Source organism: Boleophthalmus pectinirostris, unplaced genomic scaffold (genome assembly GCF_026225935.1).
Source record: "Boleophthalmus pectinirostris isolate CB_2022bp ecotype Guang Dong unplaced genomic scaffold, ASM2622593v1 HiC_scaffold_16, whole genome shotgun sequence".
Classification (NCBI taxonomy): domain Eukaryota; kingdom Metazoa; phylum Chordata; class Actinopteri; order Gobiiformes; family Gobiidae; genus Boleophthalmus; species Boleophthalmus pectinirostris.
Genome location: NW_026571095.1, coordinates 13,353,409 through 13,378,460, shown reverse-complemented (window position 1 = coordinate 13,378,460; position 25,052 = coordinate 13,353,409). Strand labels below are relative to the sequence as shown.

The 25,052-nt window shown below is 39.2% G+C and overlaps 1 protein-coding gene and 1 pseudogene across 3 annotated transcripts; both read left to right on the top strand.

Moving 5' to 3' along the window:
• Positions 1-10,103: 10,103 nt before the first annotated feature.
• On the top strand, positions 10,104-12,787 carry thpo (thrombopoietin). Of its 3 annotated transcripts, XM_055151772.1 has the most exons (6): positions 10,104-10,300; positions 10,377-10,501; positions 11,461-11,547; positions 11,641-11,805; positions 12,116-12,235; positions 12,438-12,515. In XM_055151772.1, the coding sequence occupies exons 1-5, from the start codon at positions 10,288-10,290 to the stop codon at positions 12,218-12,220; spliced, it is 495 nt and encodes a 164-aa protein (XP_055007747.1). In that variant the 5' UTR covers positions 10,104-10,287; the 3' UTR covers positions 12,221-12,235; positions 12,438-12,515. The 3 variants fall into 3 exon arrangements, with proteins under 3 accessions (XP_055007747.1, XP_055007746.1, XP_055007748.1); XM_055151771.1 differs by lacking the exon at positions 12,116-12,235 and having other exon boundaries at positions 12,438-12,787; XM_055151773.1 differs by having other exon boundaries at positions 12,116-12,515.
• A 1,279-nt stretch (positions 12,788-14,066) lies between these two features.
• LOC110159417 (solute carrier family 12 member 9-like) lies at positions 14,067-19,906 on the top strand (annotated as a pseudogene).
• Positions 19,907-25,052: the final 5,146 nt, after the last annotated feature.

Sequence of the window (25,052 nt, the reverse complement as noted above, 5' to 3'; positions counted from 1 at the left end):
AGGGACACCGGCTGCCATTTTACATCACTATTGATCTTTACACTTAGAGGCGCAGCGTGGCATTGATCGCCTAGCAAACAAGCGCAAAGAGAACCACTCGCCGTCTCCAGGGCCCGACACATGCACAGACCAAGTGAAGATTGCATGTCCATCTTACAAACACGTGCGCTCAATGATCAGAGGGGGGGATACGCATGCAACTTCATACTTGACATTTACAGTACAGAAATGAGACTGACCAAGAGGCAAGTGCTAAAAGAACTGGTGGTACAAAACATACTGTGTGAAACTAAGATTCAAAATAAAATATCTGTTTTCTCTGGTGTTTACACTTTATTTGCTGGTCTATTGCTTGTCTGCCTCTGGGTTGTTTTTAAATAATGACACAGGTCTTGAGGGACTGAACAGACTAAAAAACAAATGCATCAAGGCATATTTTGCAACTCGAAGTCATCTTTGGTAAAGTAAAAGTTTATGTCTTTGAATCGTGGACTCGAGGTTCGGGAAGTTTGCTACTGCAAATGACCTCAAAGAAATAACACTAAGTATTTGAAGGTCATAAACTTGCCCTCCCTGTTGCAACCAGCCACATTCATGAGACAGGTATGGGCAATATGGGTATCTTACAGCACTCAACAGAATGCTTGTGATAGTGGCCTGGTCTGATTTGTCAGACCAGATCTTACTGGTGATGTGATGTTGCTGTGTCTGGTCAGCTGATTTAAACAGGGTTTGAAGCTGTCTTCCTACCTCCACCAGTATGAGGACACCTCAGCTTATCCTCTCCACATAGAGGAGCAGCGGCTCTACTCTATATTCCTCGTGTGACTGACTCCTCACCCTGTCTCTAAGGTAGCATCCAGCTAAAGCATGAAGACCCTGAGATACATGAACAGCCCCAGTGCATGCTGAAGGTCCTGGTTCAATGAGGTCAGTGGGACAACATCATCTGCAAACAGCAGAGATGAGATCCTATGGTCCCAAAACCTGATGCTAGGAATCTCAGTTACCCAGCAAGCACAAGAGTGTCTGAAATACCACCCAAAAGCTGCAGACAGTGTGGTGCGGCTGTATCTTCCCCTGTATTTGTGAAAGTAGTGCTCCTCCAGTGACACAGCCCCACTTCCTCCTCTTTCCCACACAAATAGAACTTCCACAGTGCGTGGACAGTTTTGGACATGAAGGTTTATCACTCAAATTCTGAATTATCATTCAGATTATTCTAAAATCAATATGTTTTACATGGAAATTGGCTCTGGCCAAACCCGTGGACATTATTTTTCACCCGCGGCAGCTCTTAAAAAGCTACCCAATTCCACAGGAATTGGCATATTGGCACTGCCTGATGGCCTCCAACCCCTACCATGAAAACAAGGAAAACTTAATAGCAATACACAAGTTGATTTACAGTCGCTACTATTGCAGCCACAGCTGTCCTGGGGTAGAGTGAGGCTGACAGTCTGCCCCTGATCATCAGCCCCTCTGACCATCACCAACCACTCACTTTACACCACAGTCATTTTAGGCAAAGTGGGTGAAGTTTCCAATAGAGCCACTGCTGCCCCATGGTGGCACCTTCTATTCCATGATTCCATGCGGACTCCCATTCAAGTAGTAATCAGGCCCAGCCTTACTTAGAGAGATATCAGACAAGATTGGGCATTGACAAAGAGGATGGCCACAAAGTTATGTTGCTAAAACACCAATGTACTACTCAGACATTGCTTTGTGAAAGGTAATTATACATTATTCATTATTTAATAGAATTCAAGCAATTGCTATTCCACAAACTTAATTTACAAACATTCTCAGCTGGATGTTTCTTTTTATTAGTTTTTCCTGGCCTCAAAGATTTTAATGCACTGGTAGGCAGGAGATCATATGGAGTATATTAGCACATTAAAACTGGTGCATGGAGCAGTTCATTTTTCCAAAAGAAGGAGGTAAAGGATGAGGGGAAGTCTGAGGAATGAAACAGCAGTGGCAGGACGTGAGTAAAATATAATCTGAATAGGGCTGTAATGACATTTTGCAAGCACATTAACAGCTCATTAGACAACACATGTACTGACAGCTTTGGGCTTGCATATACAGTCCTCTAGAGCACAAGCAATGCATTTGTGAGGCTGGTGCAAAATCTACAAATAAAAAGAAACTGATAGGAGTGATGCAACACCTGTAGATCAACTGAAATAAAGATATGGATTTTGTCAAGGAGATTGCAGCATCAAGCACAACATTATAATTTGTATACAAATCTCAGACTTCTTGAACTCACCAAAGTTTGCTGATACTGAAGCTGCTTGCTCTCCTCGCTTTTGCCCTTCATTGCAACTATATATCCTCAAAGCTGACCGGGCCACGTGAAGACTGCGGGGTGACGTAGCGTTTCGGACATGTTTTTTTTTTCTTTTTTCTTCCTCTCAACACTAGCGCCGGTGCATGATGCAGAGCTCCCCTGTAAAGACCGTCCCCCTCTGCGTGTGTCTCGTGTGCTGAGGAGCAGAGGAGAGAAGCAGCTGGCTGGATGGTGCGGTGCTTTTGATGCGGTGCCGTTGTACCGGTTAGGTCTGACTGCAAGAAGTGCTCCCTCCACCCCCCTCCCACTCAGAGCTTGATGATGTTGTAGATTTGAGTTGTGTGTTTTTGTGTGTTTGTGGCTGTATGAGTTCAGACATGATTGGATTTTTTTTCTTTCTGTGATAAAATGATAGCTCTTAGCTGTCCTCTGCTCCTGATTTGAGTCATCTCTGGACTGAAGAGTGATGACTAATTCGGCAGGGAGAGGATTGAGCAAAGCATGTGTGGCTTGTGATTTAAAGTTATTTTATACTGACACCATAATATCTGAGGCAGAAACAATTTCAGTGCTATTTCTATTTTCAGCTGATGGTAATAATCTTAAAATAACTTTTCTGGTAGTGGGTCTGGCAACTTTTTGTCCCTATGAATGTTAAAGTATAGTCAGAAATGTTTCACAGTATGTGTTTAAAACATAGTCATCTCCAAGGAGACAAGCAGATGATGTCATTAGGTCAAGTCTAAGGTCATATCTGAGGAGAGGCAAGTAGAATTCACATTTCTCTCTATAGTTGTTTCTTCCTTACATTCAAAGAGCAAAATCATGATTTGGTGATTTAATAAATGCAAGGCAGGTAAGCCACCAAAAAAGTTAGTTGTGCACCTGCATAGTGCACCTTTAATCTTTGCATCAAACATAACTCAGCCTAACTATATAAAATTGAAAACATACCTGAATTTTCTTTTTAACCATAAGGTCAATTTCAGGTATTTGCTAAAAGGAGCTGCATAATGTCATCTTTGTGGCCCTGTGTAACATGGCTAAAGAAGCTAGAGCACACAAGTCTTCACTTCTCTGTGCCTCTAAACCACATTTTCACCTACAGTCTAATGCATTGAGTTTGGCTAATTAGAAAACAGCTGTAAAGCTCGGATCAGAGCGAAACAAATCTAAAGATTAAACATTTGTTTTTAAGACACCTAAAGGGTTTTGAACTGAGTAATAAAATATGATGACAATAACAATGACAATAGACAAAAATCCAGCCTTTTTGAAAAATGTAGATCTCTATGAGCCAAATACGAGTAGTTAATATTGCACTCTATGGGGAAAATGCTTCTGGACTGTAGAGGATTTTTTTGCTGCAGGACCAATGGACTGGCAACTAGTCTAACTCTCAGGTTTAAGATTGTAATAAACTATCCAGATTTTAGAAAAGATCCATGTTTCCAACATGCTTTTCAAAACAAAGACAGCCTATATTAGCAGCATCTGTTTCCTGTTTAATGATGCACCGCCGTCGTGTCATGATCAAAAAACTTTAGTGCAAAACGCATCTATCATTAACCAAACGCAAAGCATTATATAAAGAAATGTTAAAATGAAGCATAGAGATGTGAAATAATTGGTGAAAGTATTTACATTTTATTTAAGAAATCATTTGTTAGACTCAGATCCGTGCCTGGAGCAATGAGAACACTGGCTACCATTAACCCAATCTGTGCCCAAGCCCTCTCTATGGTACCAGAGCCAATCCAAATGTGGATTTTTTAGACTGTACCAGTACGCTCTATAGAAAATTAATCTGGCTGTTTCAATATACTTTCAGAGAGCTTTGTCAGTTCATTTTCTTAATTTTGAGTGGATTATTTCTGCCAAACCAGTGCAAGGATATATAGGGGGGGGGAAATCAAACAATGAAACAATAGCACATTGAGGCTTGCAATGAGAGAACTGTTCCTGCTGGCCATGACTAGACAACCAGTTTAGGAGGTGTGACCTAAAGCAAGGCACACAGAGGGGAAATGACCCTCTACATTTGCCCCATCGTCACGGCCACTCAAGCAACTTGTCAGGAGCAGTGGGACCCAGTGAGGTTTGGTCAGGAGTCTGGACTATCTCAGCTGGAGGATATAACGGTGTATGAACCCAGAGTGCCCAAAGGAAACCCGCCCAGACATGGGGAAAAAACATGCAAAATCTGCACAGAAAGGCCCCATGCCGCCCAGGGAATCAAACTGAGCGCTTTTGGCTGGAAAGTGCTATAGTCAATCAGCCACCATATTATAGAGATATGTTTGCACCACCAGGTAAACTACAGAAAAGTAATATAAGATTAATGCATTAACATAAATCTGTTTTCCCCTTCAGCCAAGAATTCAATATCCCAGATACATTAGACATTGGACACACTGGGCAGGTCGGCTCCCTCTCACATTCACTGTGGGCATTCAGTCTATTTTTGATACTGAGAGAAAACTGACAAAACAGTGATGGACGCAAAACTCATTTGGCCAGACTCTCTCTATTCATATGCTGTGGGACAAAATTTGAACTTCTCTGCCAACACGCACCCTGTATGAACTCTAAACCAGCTCTGTGCTTTATAATATTATATTCTGGGGAGTAACAGAGTCCAACTAACTTTATTCTAAGGCTATGTTATGCAAAATGTATTCTTCTAAGATTTAAGCCTTATTATAATGTTGCTAGCTCTCAAAAGTTGTGTTTTATTTCATTCACACACGTTTGAGTAACCCTTTATTATTAGCCTGTCTTCATCTCCAAACTCAAAATGCTTTGTTTCACCTTGTGATGTCATGAAGCGATAATTAAGAGCTACCGTTTACATTTAGTTCAGTAGATATTGGAAATTCCAGGGCTGAAATTATCCAAATGACTCTAGTAAAGGTGTATGGGAACACAGTGACGCACTTCCTGCATTACCACATGACATTACAAGGTAGAACAGTGCTTTTAGTTTTCAGAGAGAAAAAAACAGTCTAAATATGCAGAGTTTTTGTTTAAACATCTGTGAATGATACACAACACAAGTCTAGGTTTTGATGAGGTAATAACATTATAACATAGATCTGAAAATAGTGTAATATGGGCCCTTTAAAGCGATAGACCACAACAATGCAACATATTTCACTAGTGAAATATATAAACCAAATGTATGATTTTATATTAGGTGGGTATAGTCCATGCACCAAACACTGGACATTGAGTGCAATCTGAAACCTGCCTCCAGCACCATACTGTATAAAGATGACAGCAATAATCATTGCATTGGCTGCAGAGGAATACATTTTGTGGGCATCTACTGAATAATAGATCATTAGGCTGTTTATGCGATAAACATACCTCACTATACTGTGCTAGGAGGTCAGTTTATCTTGAAAAGTAAAAAAATATATATTAGGGCCCATATTACGCAATTTTATGATATATGTTATAATGTTCTTTCCTCATCCAAAATATTCTTGGAGTTGTGTTTTGTTTCATTCGCACAAGTCTAAGAGACAAACCCTGCATATTTAGGATGAGGTCTCCTCTCAGATAGAAAACAGTTTGTTCAACCTTGTGATGTCATGTGATAATACAGGAATGCATAATTTTAGTCCTGGAATTGCAATCTCTAGTGAAGTGAAGGTAAAAAGCAGCTGTTAAATACAAAATTTCCTCTTCAAGACATCACAAGTTGGAACAGAGCATTTTGAGTTTTGGAGATGTAAACAGATTCACACAACATGTGTGAATGAAACAAACTATAACTTTGGGTATGTTTTTGAGGAAATAACATGGCTAAAATCTCACAAAAATCTATTTTGCATAAGCAGTGTCTTGCCTTTAAGGAAAGACACTGCAGGTGAATAATAAAATATATAAACATAAATAAATAAGGCATTTTATGTGTAAAAACAAAATGCACAAGTTATAGATCTTACCAATAATTGGAAGTAAATTTCAGATTTCAGATTTTTTTTCTTTGGTTGAAACTTTTAATAAATCAGGCTTACAATTTAATATTAGTAAACCTTCAGTGCAATCCATCAAAAAACACAAAACTAAAAAGAGCTGTATACAGGTTCAACTTTAACTGGTGTACTTGATATGGGGGAAATACACTTTTCTCCATGGGTAAGTTGATAAAAGAAATGATAAGAAATGCAAACAGGACAGTAATAGAGTTTCCAGGTTATAGCTTACATTTTAGGAGAGCAAACTGGCAAAAAAAAACTAACAAAAAAGCAAAAACCTCAGCTACTCAAACCTTAAGTTTGAGTAGTTTGTTTTAGCTTGAAAGTTAAAAAAGGCCTGTGGTTTTCTTGCCCCAAAGATGACACATGTATGAAAATCCTGAGCTTATGTCTGCAGGCTTTTCAGACAAGCTCCTCACTGCTTCTGAAATCTAGTGAACAGTGCCAAGTGAGACTCACACCTGAGAGATAACGTACTTCCAGCTATTGAGAAGAGCATTTTTCAGGAGCCAGACCTGCTACTGTTTGCCAATATGGCCCCAACACAGGTGCAAAAACACAAACACGGAATATAAACTAAACACTGGGAATTGATTCACAATTTCAAACCCTGGCATTACATGAAATACTAATCTATGCAGGTTAAAAGGCAAGAGGCATGGACCCACTGCTGCTGTTCCCGTACAAGATGCCAGCTGCTTGCGTGTTGGCAAGACAACAAACTGGACCACATGAATCAAGTTAAACCAGGTACATTTTTCAATTATGGCCATATGACACTTGAGGGATCGGTAATGTTGCCATTTTTTTACTGCATAGATTTAAAGGTCCTATATTACCCAACATTTACTACTGTGAGTTTTAAGCCATGTTAGAATGCTGCTAGCTCCTCAAAAACATACTTTATATTTTGTTTCATTCAGACATAGTGATTCTGGTTTATTAGTCTGTCTACATCTTCAAAACTCAAAATGCTCTGTTCCACCTTGTGACATCATGAAGTGGTAGTTTTCAGGTGAACAGTTACCTTTTACCTTTATTTTCATAGAAATGGGCAATTCCAGGGCTGAAATCATCCAAATGATTCTAGTGAAGGTGTATGGAGTGTAAAAATACAGTGGAGCACTTCTTGTATTATCAGATGACCTCCCAAGTTGGAACAGAGTGTTTTCAGTCTGAATATGCAGGGTTTGTGTGTTGAACATGTGTGAATGAAACAAAACATAACACTGGGTATGCTTTTGATGAGATAACAACATTATAACATAAATCAGAATAGTGTGGTAGGCCACACAAACTAAATTTAAACTGTGTAGACTAATTAGGAAAATACAGAGAAAAAAAATCAGGGAAAGCCAAGAAGCAAAGGAATACTGTCAATAAAGATGAACTAAAGGACTGAAGATTTAAATGGGTGGAAAGTATTCTGCCCTAAAGAGACAACATAGATATCAAGGACAATAGATTATTTTGAACAGAATGAATTCAAACCCCCATAATCTTTGTAAACATAAAATAGAGAAATTGACTGAAACTGTTTTGGTATGAGGAGCAGACAACAGCCTGGAAAAGACCATCATGCAAGGACAAAAGAGGGCAGAAGAGGGAGAGGAGGGTCTGACAATATGTGAGGAAAATTAGATAAAAGATTGCAGGCATCTACAGCACAACCACGAGAGAAATTGAGACAGAGAAGCCTGGTCATGTGGTCATCGGGGTCAACTCAGACCTGATGGATGAATGGTGGATAAAAAGTGAAAAGATCCAAAGCACTATTCTCACAGTTTGTTTATGGCACAGCCCGTTATTGAAGTGTGGTTTCAAAAACTTAAACATGCATCACTGACTCTTTGCTTCTTGGGTGATGTTTAGATGTTTACAGTAGCCTATACTAGCAGTGACTTGAGGAACAGAAAATAGCTGGAGTTCAAGAAAGATTAAATCTTGTCTTCCATGGTCATCCAATTTTAGAGGACAATTTGACACATTTCTCCCTAAGTGAAAAAAGTAATAGAGTGTGGATGTGTGAGTCATGGCCAGAGCAGTAGGCATCTTAACACTTATTTCATCGCTCCAAGATACGCACTGTACAAGACCTTTAGTCCTGCGCAATGTGGAGGTCCCTATTCACCGGTGCCTCGTTTTTGCCTCTTCACTAACACCCATCAACCTCAAAAACACATTAACTACTAAAAGGACCAAACTAGCAACGCGACATTTGCAATTACACAAAAACTCAATCAGCCTTTCGATTAGGCTTTGCCCTTGAGCGGGACGTGCGCAAAGTTAGATAAACACGCGCAGATTTGACACACGAGACATTGATGCGTGTTGTCAGGACGGAGCATACTTACGGTTCCCCTCAGGGCTGTATTTTCTCCTCTTGTTCTCTCCTCCTCGATTGGGATCAGAACCGTCAGCTGTGTCCCTCCATTGCGCCTTGAATTGTGTCAGAAAAGAGAGCTCGCAGCTCAGCTACAGGTTGTAACGCACACTTGATGGGCGCTGCAATCGGCCAGCCGATTAATCCAGGGGAATCGCGCTTCACTTCAGCGGGAGATATTCTCAGTGGCTCCCAGACAATCCATACAGCAGTGCTCCAAAGTTGTCAACGGGGCGCGTAATTACTAGCTATGCGCCCCCAGTGCCACGCACGTAATGAAAGACTGAATGAGACTGTGCGGCAAACCAACTCAGTAAAGATGCTACAGGCTGCTCGTCGGCTCCACTTGAGGTGGGTGGGAGTCAGCGGGGTACCGGGTGTCGTGTCCGTGATGCAATGCGGCCAGCACCGGTGCCATGGCCCGCAGTTCTTTCCTTGTGCGAGGAAAGCAAAGCGCGTCGGGCATCTTGTGCGCATAGGATGCGCGCATTCGTCTTAATTAACGCCACTTGAAATTGTCTGCAGAGAAAAGAGAAGATGAAAAGAAAGACAAAACATGCGTCTGATGGGTCGCTCTTTTTAACCCTCGTGTGTACGCTCCTACAGGTCTAATATTAGGAGCCATGCGTCTTGATAATGGCACAGCCAAACAGCTGGCCATAAGCAGGAGGTGGATGGGACACCGTGCGTCCGCAGGATGGGGTGACTGGGTAAACACGTGTCCTAAATAAGAATGAATGCCAATTCGCTTGTTTCTGTTTGCGTTTCTCTGACAGATATTATACATCTTAAACCACCACTTGACATTTGAATGAATCACTCACCGCGCCTTCCAGATGCGCCCATATAAGCGATGGGGACCGCTACGTATTCAAGCACTCTCCCGTTAAAGAAAGGCCATGGGTCAACTAAGCCACAAGTAAGGACGCTATTGCCACACAGTAAAATGCATACAAAAAGTTTTATCATAAAGATGCAAAGTAAGCCCAGTATTCTATAGGCTACATTATGAAAGAACTGACGATGTGACTAACTTAAAGCTGTTTTCCTTTATAACACGTTTTTGGGACATTTCTGTACATGTATTGGTGTAGATGACACTGTGTGATAAATTATGTGAAAAAAAACATATACAATCTAAAGGCTTTGTGTTAAGAATACTGCAGAGACTGCCTTTATTTGAATAAACTACTCCTCTTTGCTGTGTATGGACTGTGTTCCTTTTCCTCACACCAATTTTGCACACAAAGTGAACCCAGACTGTTGCAGCTATTAGTAAGCATAAACCCTGACGAAAAGTAAATATCCTCTAGAGGCACAGACTGGATTTGATGTCATCTGTGTAAATCTGAAGGTTACACAGTAATAAATCATTAACCTTTTTATCCGAACATTATACAAAACCCCTGGAGAGAAAATACCATTTACAGTCCCACATTTGGTTATGCTACACTGCAAAGGGAAGTTGGAAGCGATCCTGCTTTTGGGCTAGATAACACTCTCACTTCCCACTACTGAATGAGAAGGTGGGAAGACAAAAAGGACACACACACACAGCCACTGGACATCTGGTGCTTCATGGAACAAATGTGGACTTTTCAGGACTGCCCGAGCAGGGTATGGCTGTAGGCAGTAAGTACTCTGACCTGAAATAGCTCTAAATTGCATTTGTTGTTAAGGTGCGCTCATTCAAGTTTTGTTAATTCAGGTTTACTACTGCTGTGTGTGGCAACCTCTTGGCCATGGGATGCTCAAACCTTGTACATAGACTTTGTCTGCAATAAGCCAGTAAGGGAGGCTCTAAATATTGTCTCCCAGATGGAGAGTGAATTGGTAAGACTGTTTCCTAAATACTACTTGAAACACTTTACTTCACCAGACAGGTATATTTTATGAGTTTGAGTAGCAGGAGTCTTTTTGCAACGTACTTTAATTACTACTGTTAAAGCATAATGTTAAAAAGATTTGAGTACGAACTAGTGTGACCCCACAATGCAGAGCACATACCACATCAGATTGCCTGATAGAAGCCTGTGTACAACACGTCTTGTCTTGTCTTGTCCATTTTTAGTTCCCATGTGCTCTGTAAATGGAGCTCATATTAAGCAATGTACTGATCTATGTTATAATGTTGTTTCCTTATCACAAACATACCCAGAGTTGTGTTTTGTTTCATTCACATGTTTAAGACACAAAACCTGCATGTTTGGACTGAGTTCTTTTCTCAAGCTGAAAACACGCTGTTCCACCTCGTGATGTCATGTGGTAATAAAGACAAGGCTCCACTGCGTTTTTAAACTCATTTGGATAATTTCAACCCTGGAATTGCCAATTGCTACTGAAGAACAAGTAAAAGGTAACTGTTAACTTGAAAACTACTGCTTCATGACATCACTCTGGAGAATCTGCAACTTGTCTTTGTCCTTTTGACAACCATGTCAATTATGTAGTCAGACTAATAATAAAGATATACTCAAACATATGTGAATGAAACAAAACACAACTCCAGGCATGTTTTTGATGAGGTAACAACATTCCAACATGACGAGCTCACAGAACCCACTTTTGCCGAATATGGGAGTTAAATCACAAGTAGAAAGAAAATGCTGGAATTACTACACAAATAAAAGAATAATCCAGAGTTCTTTGTGGAAAGAGTTAATAGCAACAGTGTAAATTATGTTAAGGTGAAGCAGCCTGCTCATTTACATGCACGATGAGCACTTTTTTGAATATATTTGTGACATCGTGTATTTTACTAACATCGCTGAAATGTTAAAACATACTTCTAGCTTCTCTGTGAAGAGCTTGTGACTCTCCCCACTGCAGTTCAGCTGCCCTGCACAGCACTTCACGTTGCAACCTGGGGAAATAAATCAGTATGTTTTAACATGCATCAAACTCAAAACAACATTTACAATATTTCTAAAGCCACGTTTCTTTTACATGTATCAATATAAATGCTCCACCAGCTCCAGGAGAAGAGGGAGGACCTGGTGGCTTCACTGAGGCTCCTAACTGAAGGTGTGAATGCTGTGAGTGCTCTCAGCCAGTCAGCATGTGCCGCTTCTGTGCTGCGAAGACTCCAACACAACATCAACAACTACCTGCTCATTCTCTTACACCTGGATCTGAGTGTAAGGTGTTTCTATGGTAACACAAGGCATTCTGGTGCCGAACAGCTTTGTGGGTCAAAAGGTGTTAACAGTTACTACATAAAGATACACAACTGGCTAAGAGAAAGTAAACCTTAAAGAACTCAAGACAACTCAAATTTTAAACTACGAACACATCATCCATTCACACTTCTGATAATAAAGTGAGTAAATGAGCCTTAATTACTTTTTGCATATAATGGAATACATTGAAATTTCTTGCTACTGGCAATGAGAACAAACAAACAAACAAAAAAACAAAATTAATCAACAGTTTTCTTTTATGTCTCAGTATTTCCAGTCACTACTCTGCAGTGAAAGTATCCTGGCTTCCCGTAAATGTTCTCCCGTAAGCCTATGTGACCCCAAAGCTTCCTTCCTCAGGACAAGAAGATGATAGCACAGTTTCACAGTTAAGACACTTGCTCTCACACAAAGAATAAAAAGGATTAATTCTGTTATACATAATTCTCTAAGGTTGTGAGATTAGAGCAGCAATTTTACTTGGTACATTTAAATAGTACATGCTCCACCAAACTCAATAATATATTTCATACCCTTGTCAGTTTATATGACCTTCCCGTGACGTGTGTATTTCTGTCATGAACCACCAGGAGGCGGTGGAGAGTCCAGTCCTGTCGTGTGTTCCTAGAAGCACCCGCAGCCTGGGCACAGTGCTGCTGGCATACAACAGGCTGCTCTCTGGTAAACTGGAGCGCTTCATGGATAACCTGTCAGACAGATGCCCTCCCCAGTGACGGCGCAGCAGCCACAGCTCAATGCACGAGACTGAATCACGAGCTCGAGTCCATCCGTGAGAGACAAGACCAGAGAAATTCATACTGCCGCAATTTACTTTATGTGTATGTCACTGCGTTAAGGATGCACTGTGCACTATCCATTGGACACTACTGAAAAATACTGAAAAAGGAGTAAAGAAGAAAAGATAGAGGACCTTGATTATGTGGAGGGTGGATACACCGTATTTATAAAACTGCCTTTTCCTACTATACTTCTGCATTTGTTGTGAAATTAACTTTTTATTTTCTTTCTATTTTTATGACAAAATAAATACTTTTGTGTGATGGCTTGTGTTTTTTCTGATGTAGGCAATACATTCAGGCTATTTGTTTTGAATGAGTATTAAACTGTCTTTTTTTTTGTTACATTATAGTGTATATGTCTAGGAAATTCAAACGCTTTAATTGGCAAAACATTTGTCTACAAAACGCCAGTAGAGGGCGCTAGCATAACTTGTTTCTCTGGAACAGTAAGGAGTGATCCTCGTGCTCTTTAGGTGGACAAAAAAAAAAAAAAAAAAAAAACTTTTATCTCCTTTGCATAAAGCATCGTCCTACCTTGTCAAGTCCGCGGCAGATACGGCTAATTTTGGGCAACCAATTAGGCTCCAAAGATCACTTTGTTGCCCTGTTCCAGAGTCGGCTCCTCCGAAGCAGACATGTGTTCTTTTCACAGCTCCCGCGAGCGCACCTGGAACAGGCTCCGGAGGGAGCGACAGCGCCGTGTCACGGGACCAAATCAAACGCGATAAAACTCGAGTTTTATTAAATATCAATGCTTCTACAAATATAAAGTAACCAGAAGTATTTCTATGTGTCAACATGCATTAAAACGTTAAAATGTGAATAATAAAAGCTCTTGAATCATCTGTTATTGAGTTGTTTAGCCTACAGAAATAAATGCATAGGCTGAAACATTTTCAGATGACAGGGTAATTGTATAAAATGCATTATTTATTAAAATGCATTTTGCTGCTTAAATAAAGTTAATCAAAAATTAAGTCGCGATGCATTGTGGGCAATTTCAGGCGCTCCGAGGCGGCCAAGGATCCAACCGTGCAGAAGAGTGAAAGGGAGGAGAGGAGCGCGGAGGGCGTGTGCGCTTTGGGGGAATTGGAGCACCACTTGGAGGAGCTCTGATGACGTGGATCTGTCCGAAGTGGTTCAGAAGCCGAGGATCCTCCCAACGTGACGTCTTACCTGCAAACGGCAGTGTGGCGAAGAGTCAGAAGGTCAAAAAAAAAAAAAAAAAAAAAAAGAGTCAGAAGGTCACGGTGCCGATTCAGAGGACTGTGGAGGCCGAAGCCTCCCTGAAGAGAAACGTGAACCAGATGCGCACGAAAAGCGCAAAGAGGATGTCAGAAAAAACCCCTCTTCTCCATTATCAACTCACCACAGAGCACACACCGGGGCTGAAGCATTGAGTCCCAGAAGGAAGAAGTCATGAACCAGAACCCACCACCTCACACAGCTAAAGCCTCCCCAAAGCTAGGGACACTTTTTGGGGTGGTGGTGCACACTTTACTGTCTATGTTTAGTGTTTAGTGTCATAGTTTTCCTTCGAATAGGTAAGTCAAGTCAAAGTAAAAAAATAAAAATAAAAAAAAGACACACAATCATACGTTGTTTGAAAATGTTAATTTCTTGTTTGAAATTATCCATTTGAATTAAGATACTGCGCAAGACGATATTGAAAGGAACTAAATTTCCATGGAACTTAATTAGGCCTTCAGGCTAGATGAGAATTTGTGGAGATGCAAGCCCATTCACAGGTCAGGGCATCTGTTTTGTAAGCTTTCAGCAAAAAACACATCCAAAATGGAAACAAAAAAAGATACCTTTTTTAGTATATATATTTTTTAATTCATTCATAAATTTATTTTTGTCTAAAAGTTACATACTGTGGCTTTAACTCTGAACGCATATATGGATAATGTTTTCAAGGTATGCCTGGGCCATATGGTGATAGAATTTCTATCACCATATGGCCCAGGCAATGTGATTTCATTCCTGTGACTGTTATTTAAGTGAAATCATCATATTGTAATTCACTATTCCTCAGTTCAATGCAGCTCTGGGCTCAGACACGGGTATCGCCCACCCTTACTTCAAGGCCATTCTTTTCTTTCATTCTTTGTTGTGGGCCAGGCTGGATTGTACCAGTCGATTGCTGTCTTTTTGGTGGCATACTTCATAATCATGATGACTGTACTGTCTGTCTGTGCCATCTCCATCAATGGAGCTCTGAGTGCAGGTGGCACCTACTGTATCCTTTTGTTCCTGTTTGAAAAAGAAAAAAAAAACACATTTGTACTATTACTTTTATTTTTGGTTTGCAAGCTGTAAAAAACAGAGCGTTCTATTCCATAATATTGGACTTTATAAAGCGTCTGTAATGAAATCCTCCTTAATTTTTCTTAAGATATGATAAGTCGAGCACTTGGGCCAGAGTTTGGTGGCAGCATTGGAATCATGTTTTTCTTTGCCAGTGTTTGTGGAAGTGCTTTGCACATTTTGGGATTAGTGGAGGCTATCCTCTCCCCCTTTGGAATACCAGAAGGTAAGATGAGTTTCAAATGGCATAAGTTATAATTGCCTACATCTGTTAACTCCTTTCTTGTTCAGATGGTACTATCGATGTGGTGAGACCATTTCAGGTCCTGCCTTCTGGTTACTGGTGGACACTACTTTATGGCAGTGCTTTGCTATTCCTGTGTTTTATTGTCAGTCTGGTGAGACTGTATTCATTCACTTTAGTTTCATCTTTTTGTTGTTTCATTGTATTGATACTTTGCAGCGGATAACATAAACATTTCCTGGTGATATGGTGCTAACTGGAGGTACTACTCTATCTAAAGCTCTGTTACTCAAATCAGATTTGAATCTGAGTTTTGTCTTAACACAATCAGACCAGAATGAACTGACTTGGACTACAATAGATGAGATGAGTTGTGCTCTCACACAAGTCTCTCACACATAAAAGTATTGATCACAGGCTCCTGAAAATTTACAGTTTAAATCTATTTCTTCTTCTTAAAAGTTTTCCTAACTTTTTTGTGTGCTATTGTATGCACTGTGTCTCCATGGTAACGTTTGAACATTAGGCCATAGCGAAAGATGTAGACCACCCTCACGATGTTGTCACTGCGAAGTATCAATGCTTGACTGGTGTTCTTTTGGTCTTTTACCAAGTAGTAGTTTAATATCTGTAATTTTCTTTACACTTTTCAGGTGGGAGCTCATATTTACATCCAAACTTACTTTCATCATTTTCATCATTATTATAAGTGTTTTGGCTTCTATTTTTATAAGTTTTTCATTGTTGGACCCAGAGAGATTGTTCTACCTGATCATAGCATTAATGGCTCTGGTCTGATCATCATTAACTACACAGGCTTTCATATGCACACTTTAAAAAATAACCTGATGCGTACGTATGGCAAATTAACCAAACAAGAATATATTTATCAGTGTTATTATTAATATTAACATGGTCTTTTTTTACAGCAAGATACACTGTTGATTACACTACTGGCCTCATGATACACACATGTTTTTTTATATTCTTAAGGCATCCATTCACTGAAAATCTTAAAATTGTGTGGTAATATGAAGAGGTTTAGTGAAGCAATCTTACAATGGAGTTGGAAAAAAAGTACCTGCTTGAAAAAAAAAACTACTTATTGATGTCTACAAAAAATATATATAATATTTCTGTAAGTGCTTTTTATTTGTATTATTGATTATTTTCTTATTTATTTTTATTTATTTTGCACTTGTACAACATAAAACAATACAAAGGGCACACTAGATAAGAAAGTAGGTTCAGAAAGAGGCAAAAACACCCCCAAAGGGCTTATATTAAAGCCTGCACTTTATGAATGCATAAAATTGAACATGATATCTGTGCATGACTTTTTTTTAAATTACATTCACACACTTTAAAGAATTAGATTAAATTCAAAGTTTTGTAAGCACTCACTCATTTACTTCTATTACTTAAATAACTAAACATTCCAACAATTTGTAATAAAATGTTGTAAAATTCATTTTTGTTGGTAAATGATCATGTAAGTAATGCATTTTTAATAATTTGTTGTGTTTTATGTAGGTGATCTGAAAAATCCCAGTTACTCCATCCCCAGAGGAACACTGGCAGCTGTGTTGATAACATTTACCACGTACAATCTGCTTAGTTTACTGGCAGCCTGCTCCTGTGACCGGTTAGACCCACTCTTAACTCCATAATTCTGTGTGCGAATGTAGTTAACTTGAGTTTATTTAAAGGTGACTCAGTTTCCTGCCTTGTTTTACTTTCTCTTATCTTAATGAAACACACAACGATTAATGTGTGTACTTAGCCTTATCTGTGTATTTCTTTGTGTGAGATTGAGCACTTTTTGGCACCAAACCAGATTCAGTAGAAACTTATTTTTCTTTCACAATACAACTTGCCAACATAAGAACTGTCTTTTTATGTTTCATTTAATTTGATATTGCTTTATACATAGGCGCCTCCTGCAAAGAGAATACAGCTTCCTCAGTGACTTAAATATATGGCCGCCTCTTGTAAAAATTGGTGTTTACTCCACTGCTATTTCAGCTGCAGTGAATAACCTTATTGGAGCGTCCAGGGTCCTGTATGCACTCACAGAGGACAGCCTTTTTGGTAAGATTCTCATCCATGATTTTAAACTGCAGGCTATTATTTGGTGAAGGAATTTAATAATTACTGAATAACTGATCTTCCTAACAAATACCAAAGTACCCTCCAGTTGGTCTGTGTTAAAATGAGTCAGCTGTTAAAAACTGGTAATCTGATGATAGCCGCCTCTGTCTCAAATGGGATGGACAGGTGTTATTATTTGAGCCATGTTAAGTAGCAAAGTGTAGAAAATGGCTCGTAATCTTGATTTTATTCGAAAACTGGGAAATATTATTGCGCTATTTTCATTAATCCAATGTTAGTTTAAAGAAATGTATTTTTATTTTTCATTCATTCATTTTACTTTATTATTATTATTTTCATTAATTTATTTATTTTTTTCATATTTTTAAAAGGTGGAGTTCTTACTCTGGCAAAAAGGACATCACGCAGTGGGAACCCATGGACCTCAGTGCTGATATCCTGGTTCCTTGTTCAAGTCAGTCAAACATTATGCATTTATATGGCGCATTTATTAACACAATTTTATATATGGATTCTTGGCTTTGTTACAGAATTTATCAAATATTTATTTATTTTATAATTTAGATTTTGCCTTTCCTAATACTTTCTTGACTCTGTACAGTCTATATTTTTGTATGTCCACTAGATGGTGCTGTTTGCTGATAAATTGAATACTATTGCTGGTGTTGTGACCATCTTCTTCCTGTTAGTGTATGCTGCAGTGAATCTGGCTTGTTTGGCTCTTGAATGGGCCTCTGCACCCAATTTTAGGTAATGAAACACATACACATTTATGCTCAAAAGAGAGATAAACAAAGACAGTTTTTAACATTATGTCTTATTTTATTTTCAGGCCTTCTTTTCGCCGGTTTACCTGGCACACTTGCACTTCGGGCATCCTTGGTTCCTTGGTCATGATGTTTCTCATTAATGCTATTTACACATTTTCCAGCATAGCTTTCATGTTGATATTTTTTATGCTCATTCACCACTTTGGTCCCGTCAGTGAGTGGGGGTACATCAGTCAAGCTCTCATCTTTCACCAGGTACAGTATTCTTATATTCAGCTCCATCTAATGTGTCTTAGGTACTAAACTGTCTCTCCAGGTCCAAAAATACTTGAAGTTAGATGTATATAAAGACCATGTTAAGTTTTGGAGGCCACAGATTTTGTTGATGATCGCCAACCCCTGCCGAAGTATTGAACTCATGACCTTTGTAAATGACCTAAAGAAGAGTGGCCTTTATGTTTTGGGGCATGTCTCGATTGGGCTGCTTGGTAAGAAGTTTTCATGACTGGCAGTTTGAGACATGTTGTCTTAATCATTTAGTTTCAAATGTTGCACCATTTAATAGTAATTAGCTGTTTAGCATTTAGAATAGCTGGAAAAACACCTTGCTAAAGAGCATTCCAACTATGCAGAAAATATAAGCAAAAATACAATAAAATGAAATGTGTCAACCTATGTATTTTCTTTGTTGCACTTATGTTTTGTATCTTTCTCTACAGATGGGTTGCCATTTGACCCAATACAGAGCCAATATGAGTCATGGCTGTCTCTGGTGAACCATCTCGGCATCAGTGCGTTTGTAAACCTCACACTCGCAAACTCTGTACGACATGGTGTCCAGAATCATCTTTTCATCACTGGCTTTGGTAAAGTTTTATAACTCCCATAACATTATTCTTGATTCAGTGTGTAAGTGCAGGTTAATACTAAATGAATTATTAATTATAACAATTTTACCTTAGGTGGAATGAGACCCAACACTCTCATTATGGGTTTCCACGGTGACTGCACAGCTCTCGATCAAATTCATCAACAGGAAACTGTGTCTCCAATCATCAGTGTGACAGATGACCTAATCTCTGTTGCTCAGGAAGTTAATGAAGTTGAATATGTGTCAATCATTTCAGATGCTTTAAAAATGGGGAAAAAATGTTGCTTTGGCTCAGTACTTCAATGAGTTTTCTAGAGATGAGATTTTAAAACCAGGAAGAAGGACTAAGATGGGTCCATTTATTGATGTGTGGCCTCTAAATCTCCTGAGAGTGGACAGCACTGGGTATGTGGATGTCTGTTCACTCTTCCTTTTGCAGTTGGGCTGTGTGCTTCAGGAAACCAGGGCTTGGAGCCAGGCACGACTCCGCCTGTTCCTCTGTGTGGAGAGTGGCTGTAAGAGCACAGAGGAGACTAGACTCCAGGCCATGCTGAAAGAGCCTAGGATCTCCGCCAAAGTTCAAATGGTTACATGGGCCGAGGAGGTGGCACTGCACTGGAGGAGACATGGAAAGCCGCATCATGGAGGTCTCTATGATGGGGATAAAAAGATGAATGAAAAGCCACAGGAGGAACCAGCTGAGAAGCGGGGCTTGTAGCAGTTTACATCAGATTTTGTTGAGCTAACTGATGACTTTATCTGCACTGTCAACAAACTCATTCACCGCCACAGTGCCCCCCAGCCTGCACTCCGCTTCCTGTGTTTGCCCCGCCCACCGCCAGACTCAAACCGCTACTCTGCCTACCTGCACCAGGTTAACCTACTGAGCCGAGACCTGGGTCCAACACTTCTGGTCCACGGGATGATGCCTGTGATGACTACAGACCTTTAGGTTTGGTTATCTGTTTCTGAAAAGGATTATGTTCAGGCAAAACACTGCAGTTCTAAGTTAAGTTAGTTCTAACATTTTAAATGCATGTATTAGTTTTTTGATGCATCCTGCTATATACCCTTAATGCCAGCAGAGGGTGTTGGCCAGCTCTTCATTGACTATAATAAAAGGCATGTACCTCAACCACCATATTTTTTATATTCAAGTAGGTGTAAAGCACAGTATATTTAAGATATAACTTATATTTCTGTATGTAAAATTAATGTAATGGTTTATAGTCTATAATAGGAGTAAAATTAATGTAAGATGTTAAATAAATACATGTCTTTTAAATAAAATTCTGGGTTCTTTTGGCAAGACCCAACTTTTACGTGTTGGTTTTAAATGTTTATCATAGTCGACCATTATAGACCATAATACAAAAAAATAAGACAATGTAATTCGAACCATTTAAACAAAACTAAAAGTAGTTCATAGGGGTTATCTTACGTTTCCCACAGTTTAACAAACCACTTCTTGTTCTGCTTCCAGTATCAATAAAACTTTACATTTTCAGTTAAGATATGCGAAAAATCTGACGTCACAAATCCAAGCTGCTAGTGTTTTAATGCCCTTATCAGTGCTTTCAAACGGTATTTGAATTCAGGTTATGGGAGCGCCCAGCTGGCCTTGCTGATGTGCGTACGTCATCACAGAGCCCCAATTCAACTCCGAGGCCTCCGCTGCTTCCTGTTCATTATCACAAAGCTTTAATTCTGAAAAACTCAAATCCAGACAGTTTGGCACCGAGACGCACGAGGTGGGCAAAGGAGGTGCCTTCGCCATCTGTGGCATATGTCACGTTTGTTTGAGAATCTTCCATCATTTTGTGCTGAGGAGTTTTGACACCCACCTACATGTCACTGACAAACTGCATGTGGGATGGAGTGTGTTCACAGATGGAACCATACTGAGTTGATCCGCGCACTAGTAAGAGATATCAGGTTCTCTAGCACTACCATGGCGCAAATGCACTGATTGTATGTTGTGTACTTGTATAACAAATAGAGTGAAAATACTAGTATATTAATTCAAATAATTACATAGACAGTTGTGCCATGTAAAAGCAGGCCTAACTAATCAAGCAACTTCGGAAAACAAAATAAAACTAAAATATTAGCAGATCATTCTTAGAACTATTGTATACTTTGATATAGTCTCATTGTGGTTTTCTCTGTCGTCACATTATAGGCTGTAGTTCATTCATTTTACCAATTGGCACTCACTGTTTAAATGGAGTGAATGGCGCTGCAGTTCTAGGAGTCAAGTGGTGCTTGTTATTTTCAGTTTCCGACAAACCATATTGGTAGTGGCACTCATCATGGATAACACACAAAAAACACGTGGCGTCACATGAAGCCTATTGAAAAGGTTTTAATGAGAAGATCGCTTTTTATAGTAGCCTTTTCAAGAGAGATAAATGAAGTAATAAATAACCTTAATTTAATTTAGTACAAGATTAAAATAATACTAATATGAAGTATTTCTGAAGTGCATACCAAGGTTTTTGCTGTTTTGAAAACTCTGAACAGGTCTTTCCCACTCTTTAAATAAACGGTGTTCATCCTGGAATAGAACCATCATGTCTAGTCTCACTCACTATGATAAAGTGCAAAGGTTGCACCAGGAGAATGGAAAATAAAGTACTTTGGTCTTGGGTCAAGAGCAGGTAGAGTCAAGAGTTATTGTTAAAGTATAGTGTCTATCTTATTGCATGAAGGTCTAGTCTAGTTAAATTTAGACCTGGCTGAGGGCACACTGATTTGGTGTCAATGAGCAACAGCCCCGTCTACCCAGAGACAATGGTGAACCATCTGTGGAGCATCCATGGCAGGACTCCAGTCAGGATTCATATTCACACTGCTAACCATCTACACAGCACATGTAGGAGGATAGAGCTAGCAGACCACGCTTCGAGCACTATAATGGGATACAGCACACAGACAAGGTAATATAGATTGTTAACGTCCCACACTGCTCCCACACAAACATTTTCACCAAAGATCCACTCAGTGATGAACCCTGGGACAGTCCAACATGGAGGAAGTGAATCACTTTTTCCTTATGGCAGGTGTGGGCAGGAGAGATGCAGATGAGGAAACACAAATGAAGAGTGAAAAGGTAACACAGACCCAGCCTCCAGTATTGTTGAGTGAATACCCTTGTTTGTTGGTCAATGGACATTAGACTGGGCACAATGTGTTACATTAGTCATTGGTAATATGACCCTATTAAAGTTGGGCGCTGGTAAATATGCAGTAACTTCAAATACAAGATATATATAATATAATACTAATGGTACAGTCAAACTTGTCTATGAATAAATTAATGTTTTATAACGCCAAAACACATTTTCATAATATTGAGGAAGAGTGCCTAAATGTAGGTCATTTCTGGTTTTGGCGGTGAGGTGTGGCACTGAAATATTTACCGCTGTGCACAGAGTGAGAGTCAGTGTGGGAGTAACCTCTGATTTCGACATGTGACTTAAGTTTTATATTTTTAATTTTTTTCATATTTAATATTTAATCTTGAGTACAATAAACATGTCTATAATGAGCAAAAAGTTACAGACTATGACTTTAACTGTGATTGTTCCAGGTGATCTTTAGCATACAAACCACATAACTACACTCACAAAATAAACACTGACCCTTAATAAATACATTGTGTTACCAGTTTCCATTTAATTATTTAATGTTGATCCAAAATGTAAAATATTTAAATGTATTATAAGATTTATTATAAGGTCAAATTTTCATTATTTGAGTGAGCAGAAGATGATACACTGTATTATCTGTCATTTATTATCTACACTGTCATTATAGCTCCACTCTCTTCCTGATCATGCTTTTACGGGGATCAGATTTTAATTGATAAAAGAATTTAAATTCTATGGCCACAAATGAACAAATGTATATATACTGTATATTTAATTTTTAACACAAAGATCTTTTCATTGATTTGATTATAATGCCTTGTACTTGCATTTAGCTGTTAGCTGTCTCTCTATACTGTTGTCATAACTCAGTCTTTTTACATCTGGTGAAGGTACTTCTGCAGCTAGAGCTGCCCTGGGGTAGACTTAAAAAAAGCAAGGCTGCCAGTCTGAGCAATGCTCTGACCCCCAACAATCACCATTCACCACCAGTGTCTGGCCCAAGAACACAGCAACAACATACTGTGGTCAGAGCCGGGATTAAGCCTCGCCAAACCACTCCATAAAGCATATGAGCAAATGTGTGAAGTGGCTTGCCCATGGACAAAATGGCTTATGTAAAGTTAAATAACTACATTTTAAATGACCATTCTATTTTGACCCTTTTCCCATCCAACTTTTACACTGTCTGTTAACAGTATAGTATTTCTGGAAACTGTTAAGGACTCCATGATTAGCCTCAGATTGTGACCTCAGAATGTGACCTCAAATTAGCTTCATAGCTTTGTTTGTGGCCCAAAGTTTAAATAAATATTAATAATATGAACTGATTTCATGTTTTTATATATTCATGTTACTCACTGCTTGCGCCTTGGGCCCACACAGGATCTGTTGCTCTAGACATATTTGGACATTGGTGATGGGGATGATCATAAGTGCCTCCTCCCTGTACTGGGGAATCCTACTGGGGAATCAGTGATGGCGTTGCACTGGCGTCACACTTGTTTACTACATAAAATTATAATCAAATGTTATCAAAGACACGCACACACATCTAGTGTATTAATAAATAAAAGATTTTGAAAAAAGTCCCATGTTTTACTATAAGCAATGCTAAAGTTTAAAGCTATAAACAAAAACTTTGAACAGAAAATAATCATATATTAGCCTATTTAGGCAAATATGCCTGTATGCCCGCTGCCCGGGTTGACAGATGGCATCAACTCACACCAAATGAGGCTCGATTTGATAGGCCACTTGCTCTTCTAATGTGGCAACCTGTTTTTCTATATGAATCTCATCACACCTCAAACCTTGTTCCATATGTAGCTCCAAAGGGGAGGAACAGGGTGGCTCAGACACCACTGTAGCATAAGATCCGATGAGTAATGCCAAAGTTTGATTCTTGAAGTTCACATTAACATTTTTCACTGTAAAACTCAAATAAATCTCAATAAAGACCAAAGAGACAAGTATCTGTGATGATTTAAAAGCTAAAAAAAATCTTTTCTTTTTTCATGCAGACCTAAAAGAAGTAGGAATAGTTTTATTTTCTTCACAGCTCATCATACGCATCTCCCTTGTTTTTATGTATTTATTCATTTGTAAAATATAATCACACATTTTGACTATTGTTCATTAGCCTGTATAAAAAGTTAATATGTGGAACTCGTATTTAATCAATAGCAATACATTATATGAGCTGACGTAGCCTACTTTGATGTTATATGTAAGACTAATTGTCCTTCAAGCCAGGTTTTGCTTAGGTAAAATTGGTATAGCCTAACTATTGTCAGACCTTTAGTATGATATCATAGCTGTGACCTTTGACCCCTCTTATCGCTCTCCCCTCTGGAGGCATAGAGCCATGTCACTGTATCACAGCAACTCTCTGAATGTGTGAATGGAAGATTTCACTCTGCAGGTTTATGATAATGTGCCACCAATATTTGGATGGAGAGCTTTATTTGTATGGAGGCTAAAAACATGTGCAATATGGACTCCCCTCTGGAGCCAGGCAAGACACAGACTCCCTGTTAATAACATCGTACTATGTCATGAAATAGCCACAAGGTTTATTTACAAATCTTCAATGTAATATTTTCTATCGGACTAGACCCATTAACTTGCTATGTTACAGCAAAAATCTACATTTAACCTGTATTTATTTTAGCTGCCATCCATCTGTATTAAATAATATTGGCCTATAGAATGCTGTGATGTCAACTGAAACTCAGCAAAAGGGCAGCTCTGCCAGTGAAACAAGAGCTTTAACTTTTCTACTGGTGGGCTTGCCCTGAATGACACCTTGTAAATAAATAACAGTGTATAATCCAGTCAAACACATTCTGCAGAATGCATAGGAAAATGTGTAATTATGTAAACGAGCACATCTGAGCACTGCTGGTGAAATTCCGCAGTGCCTGCAGATAGCGGCTCACTGCTGCT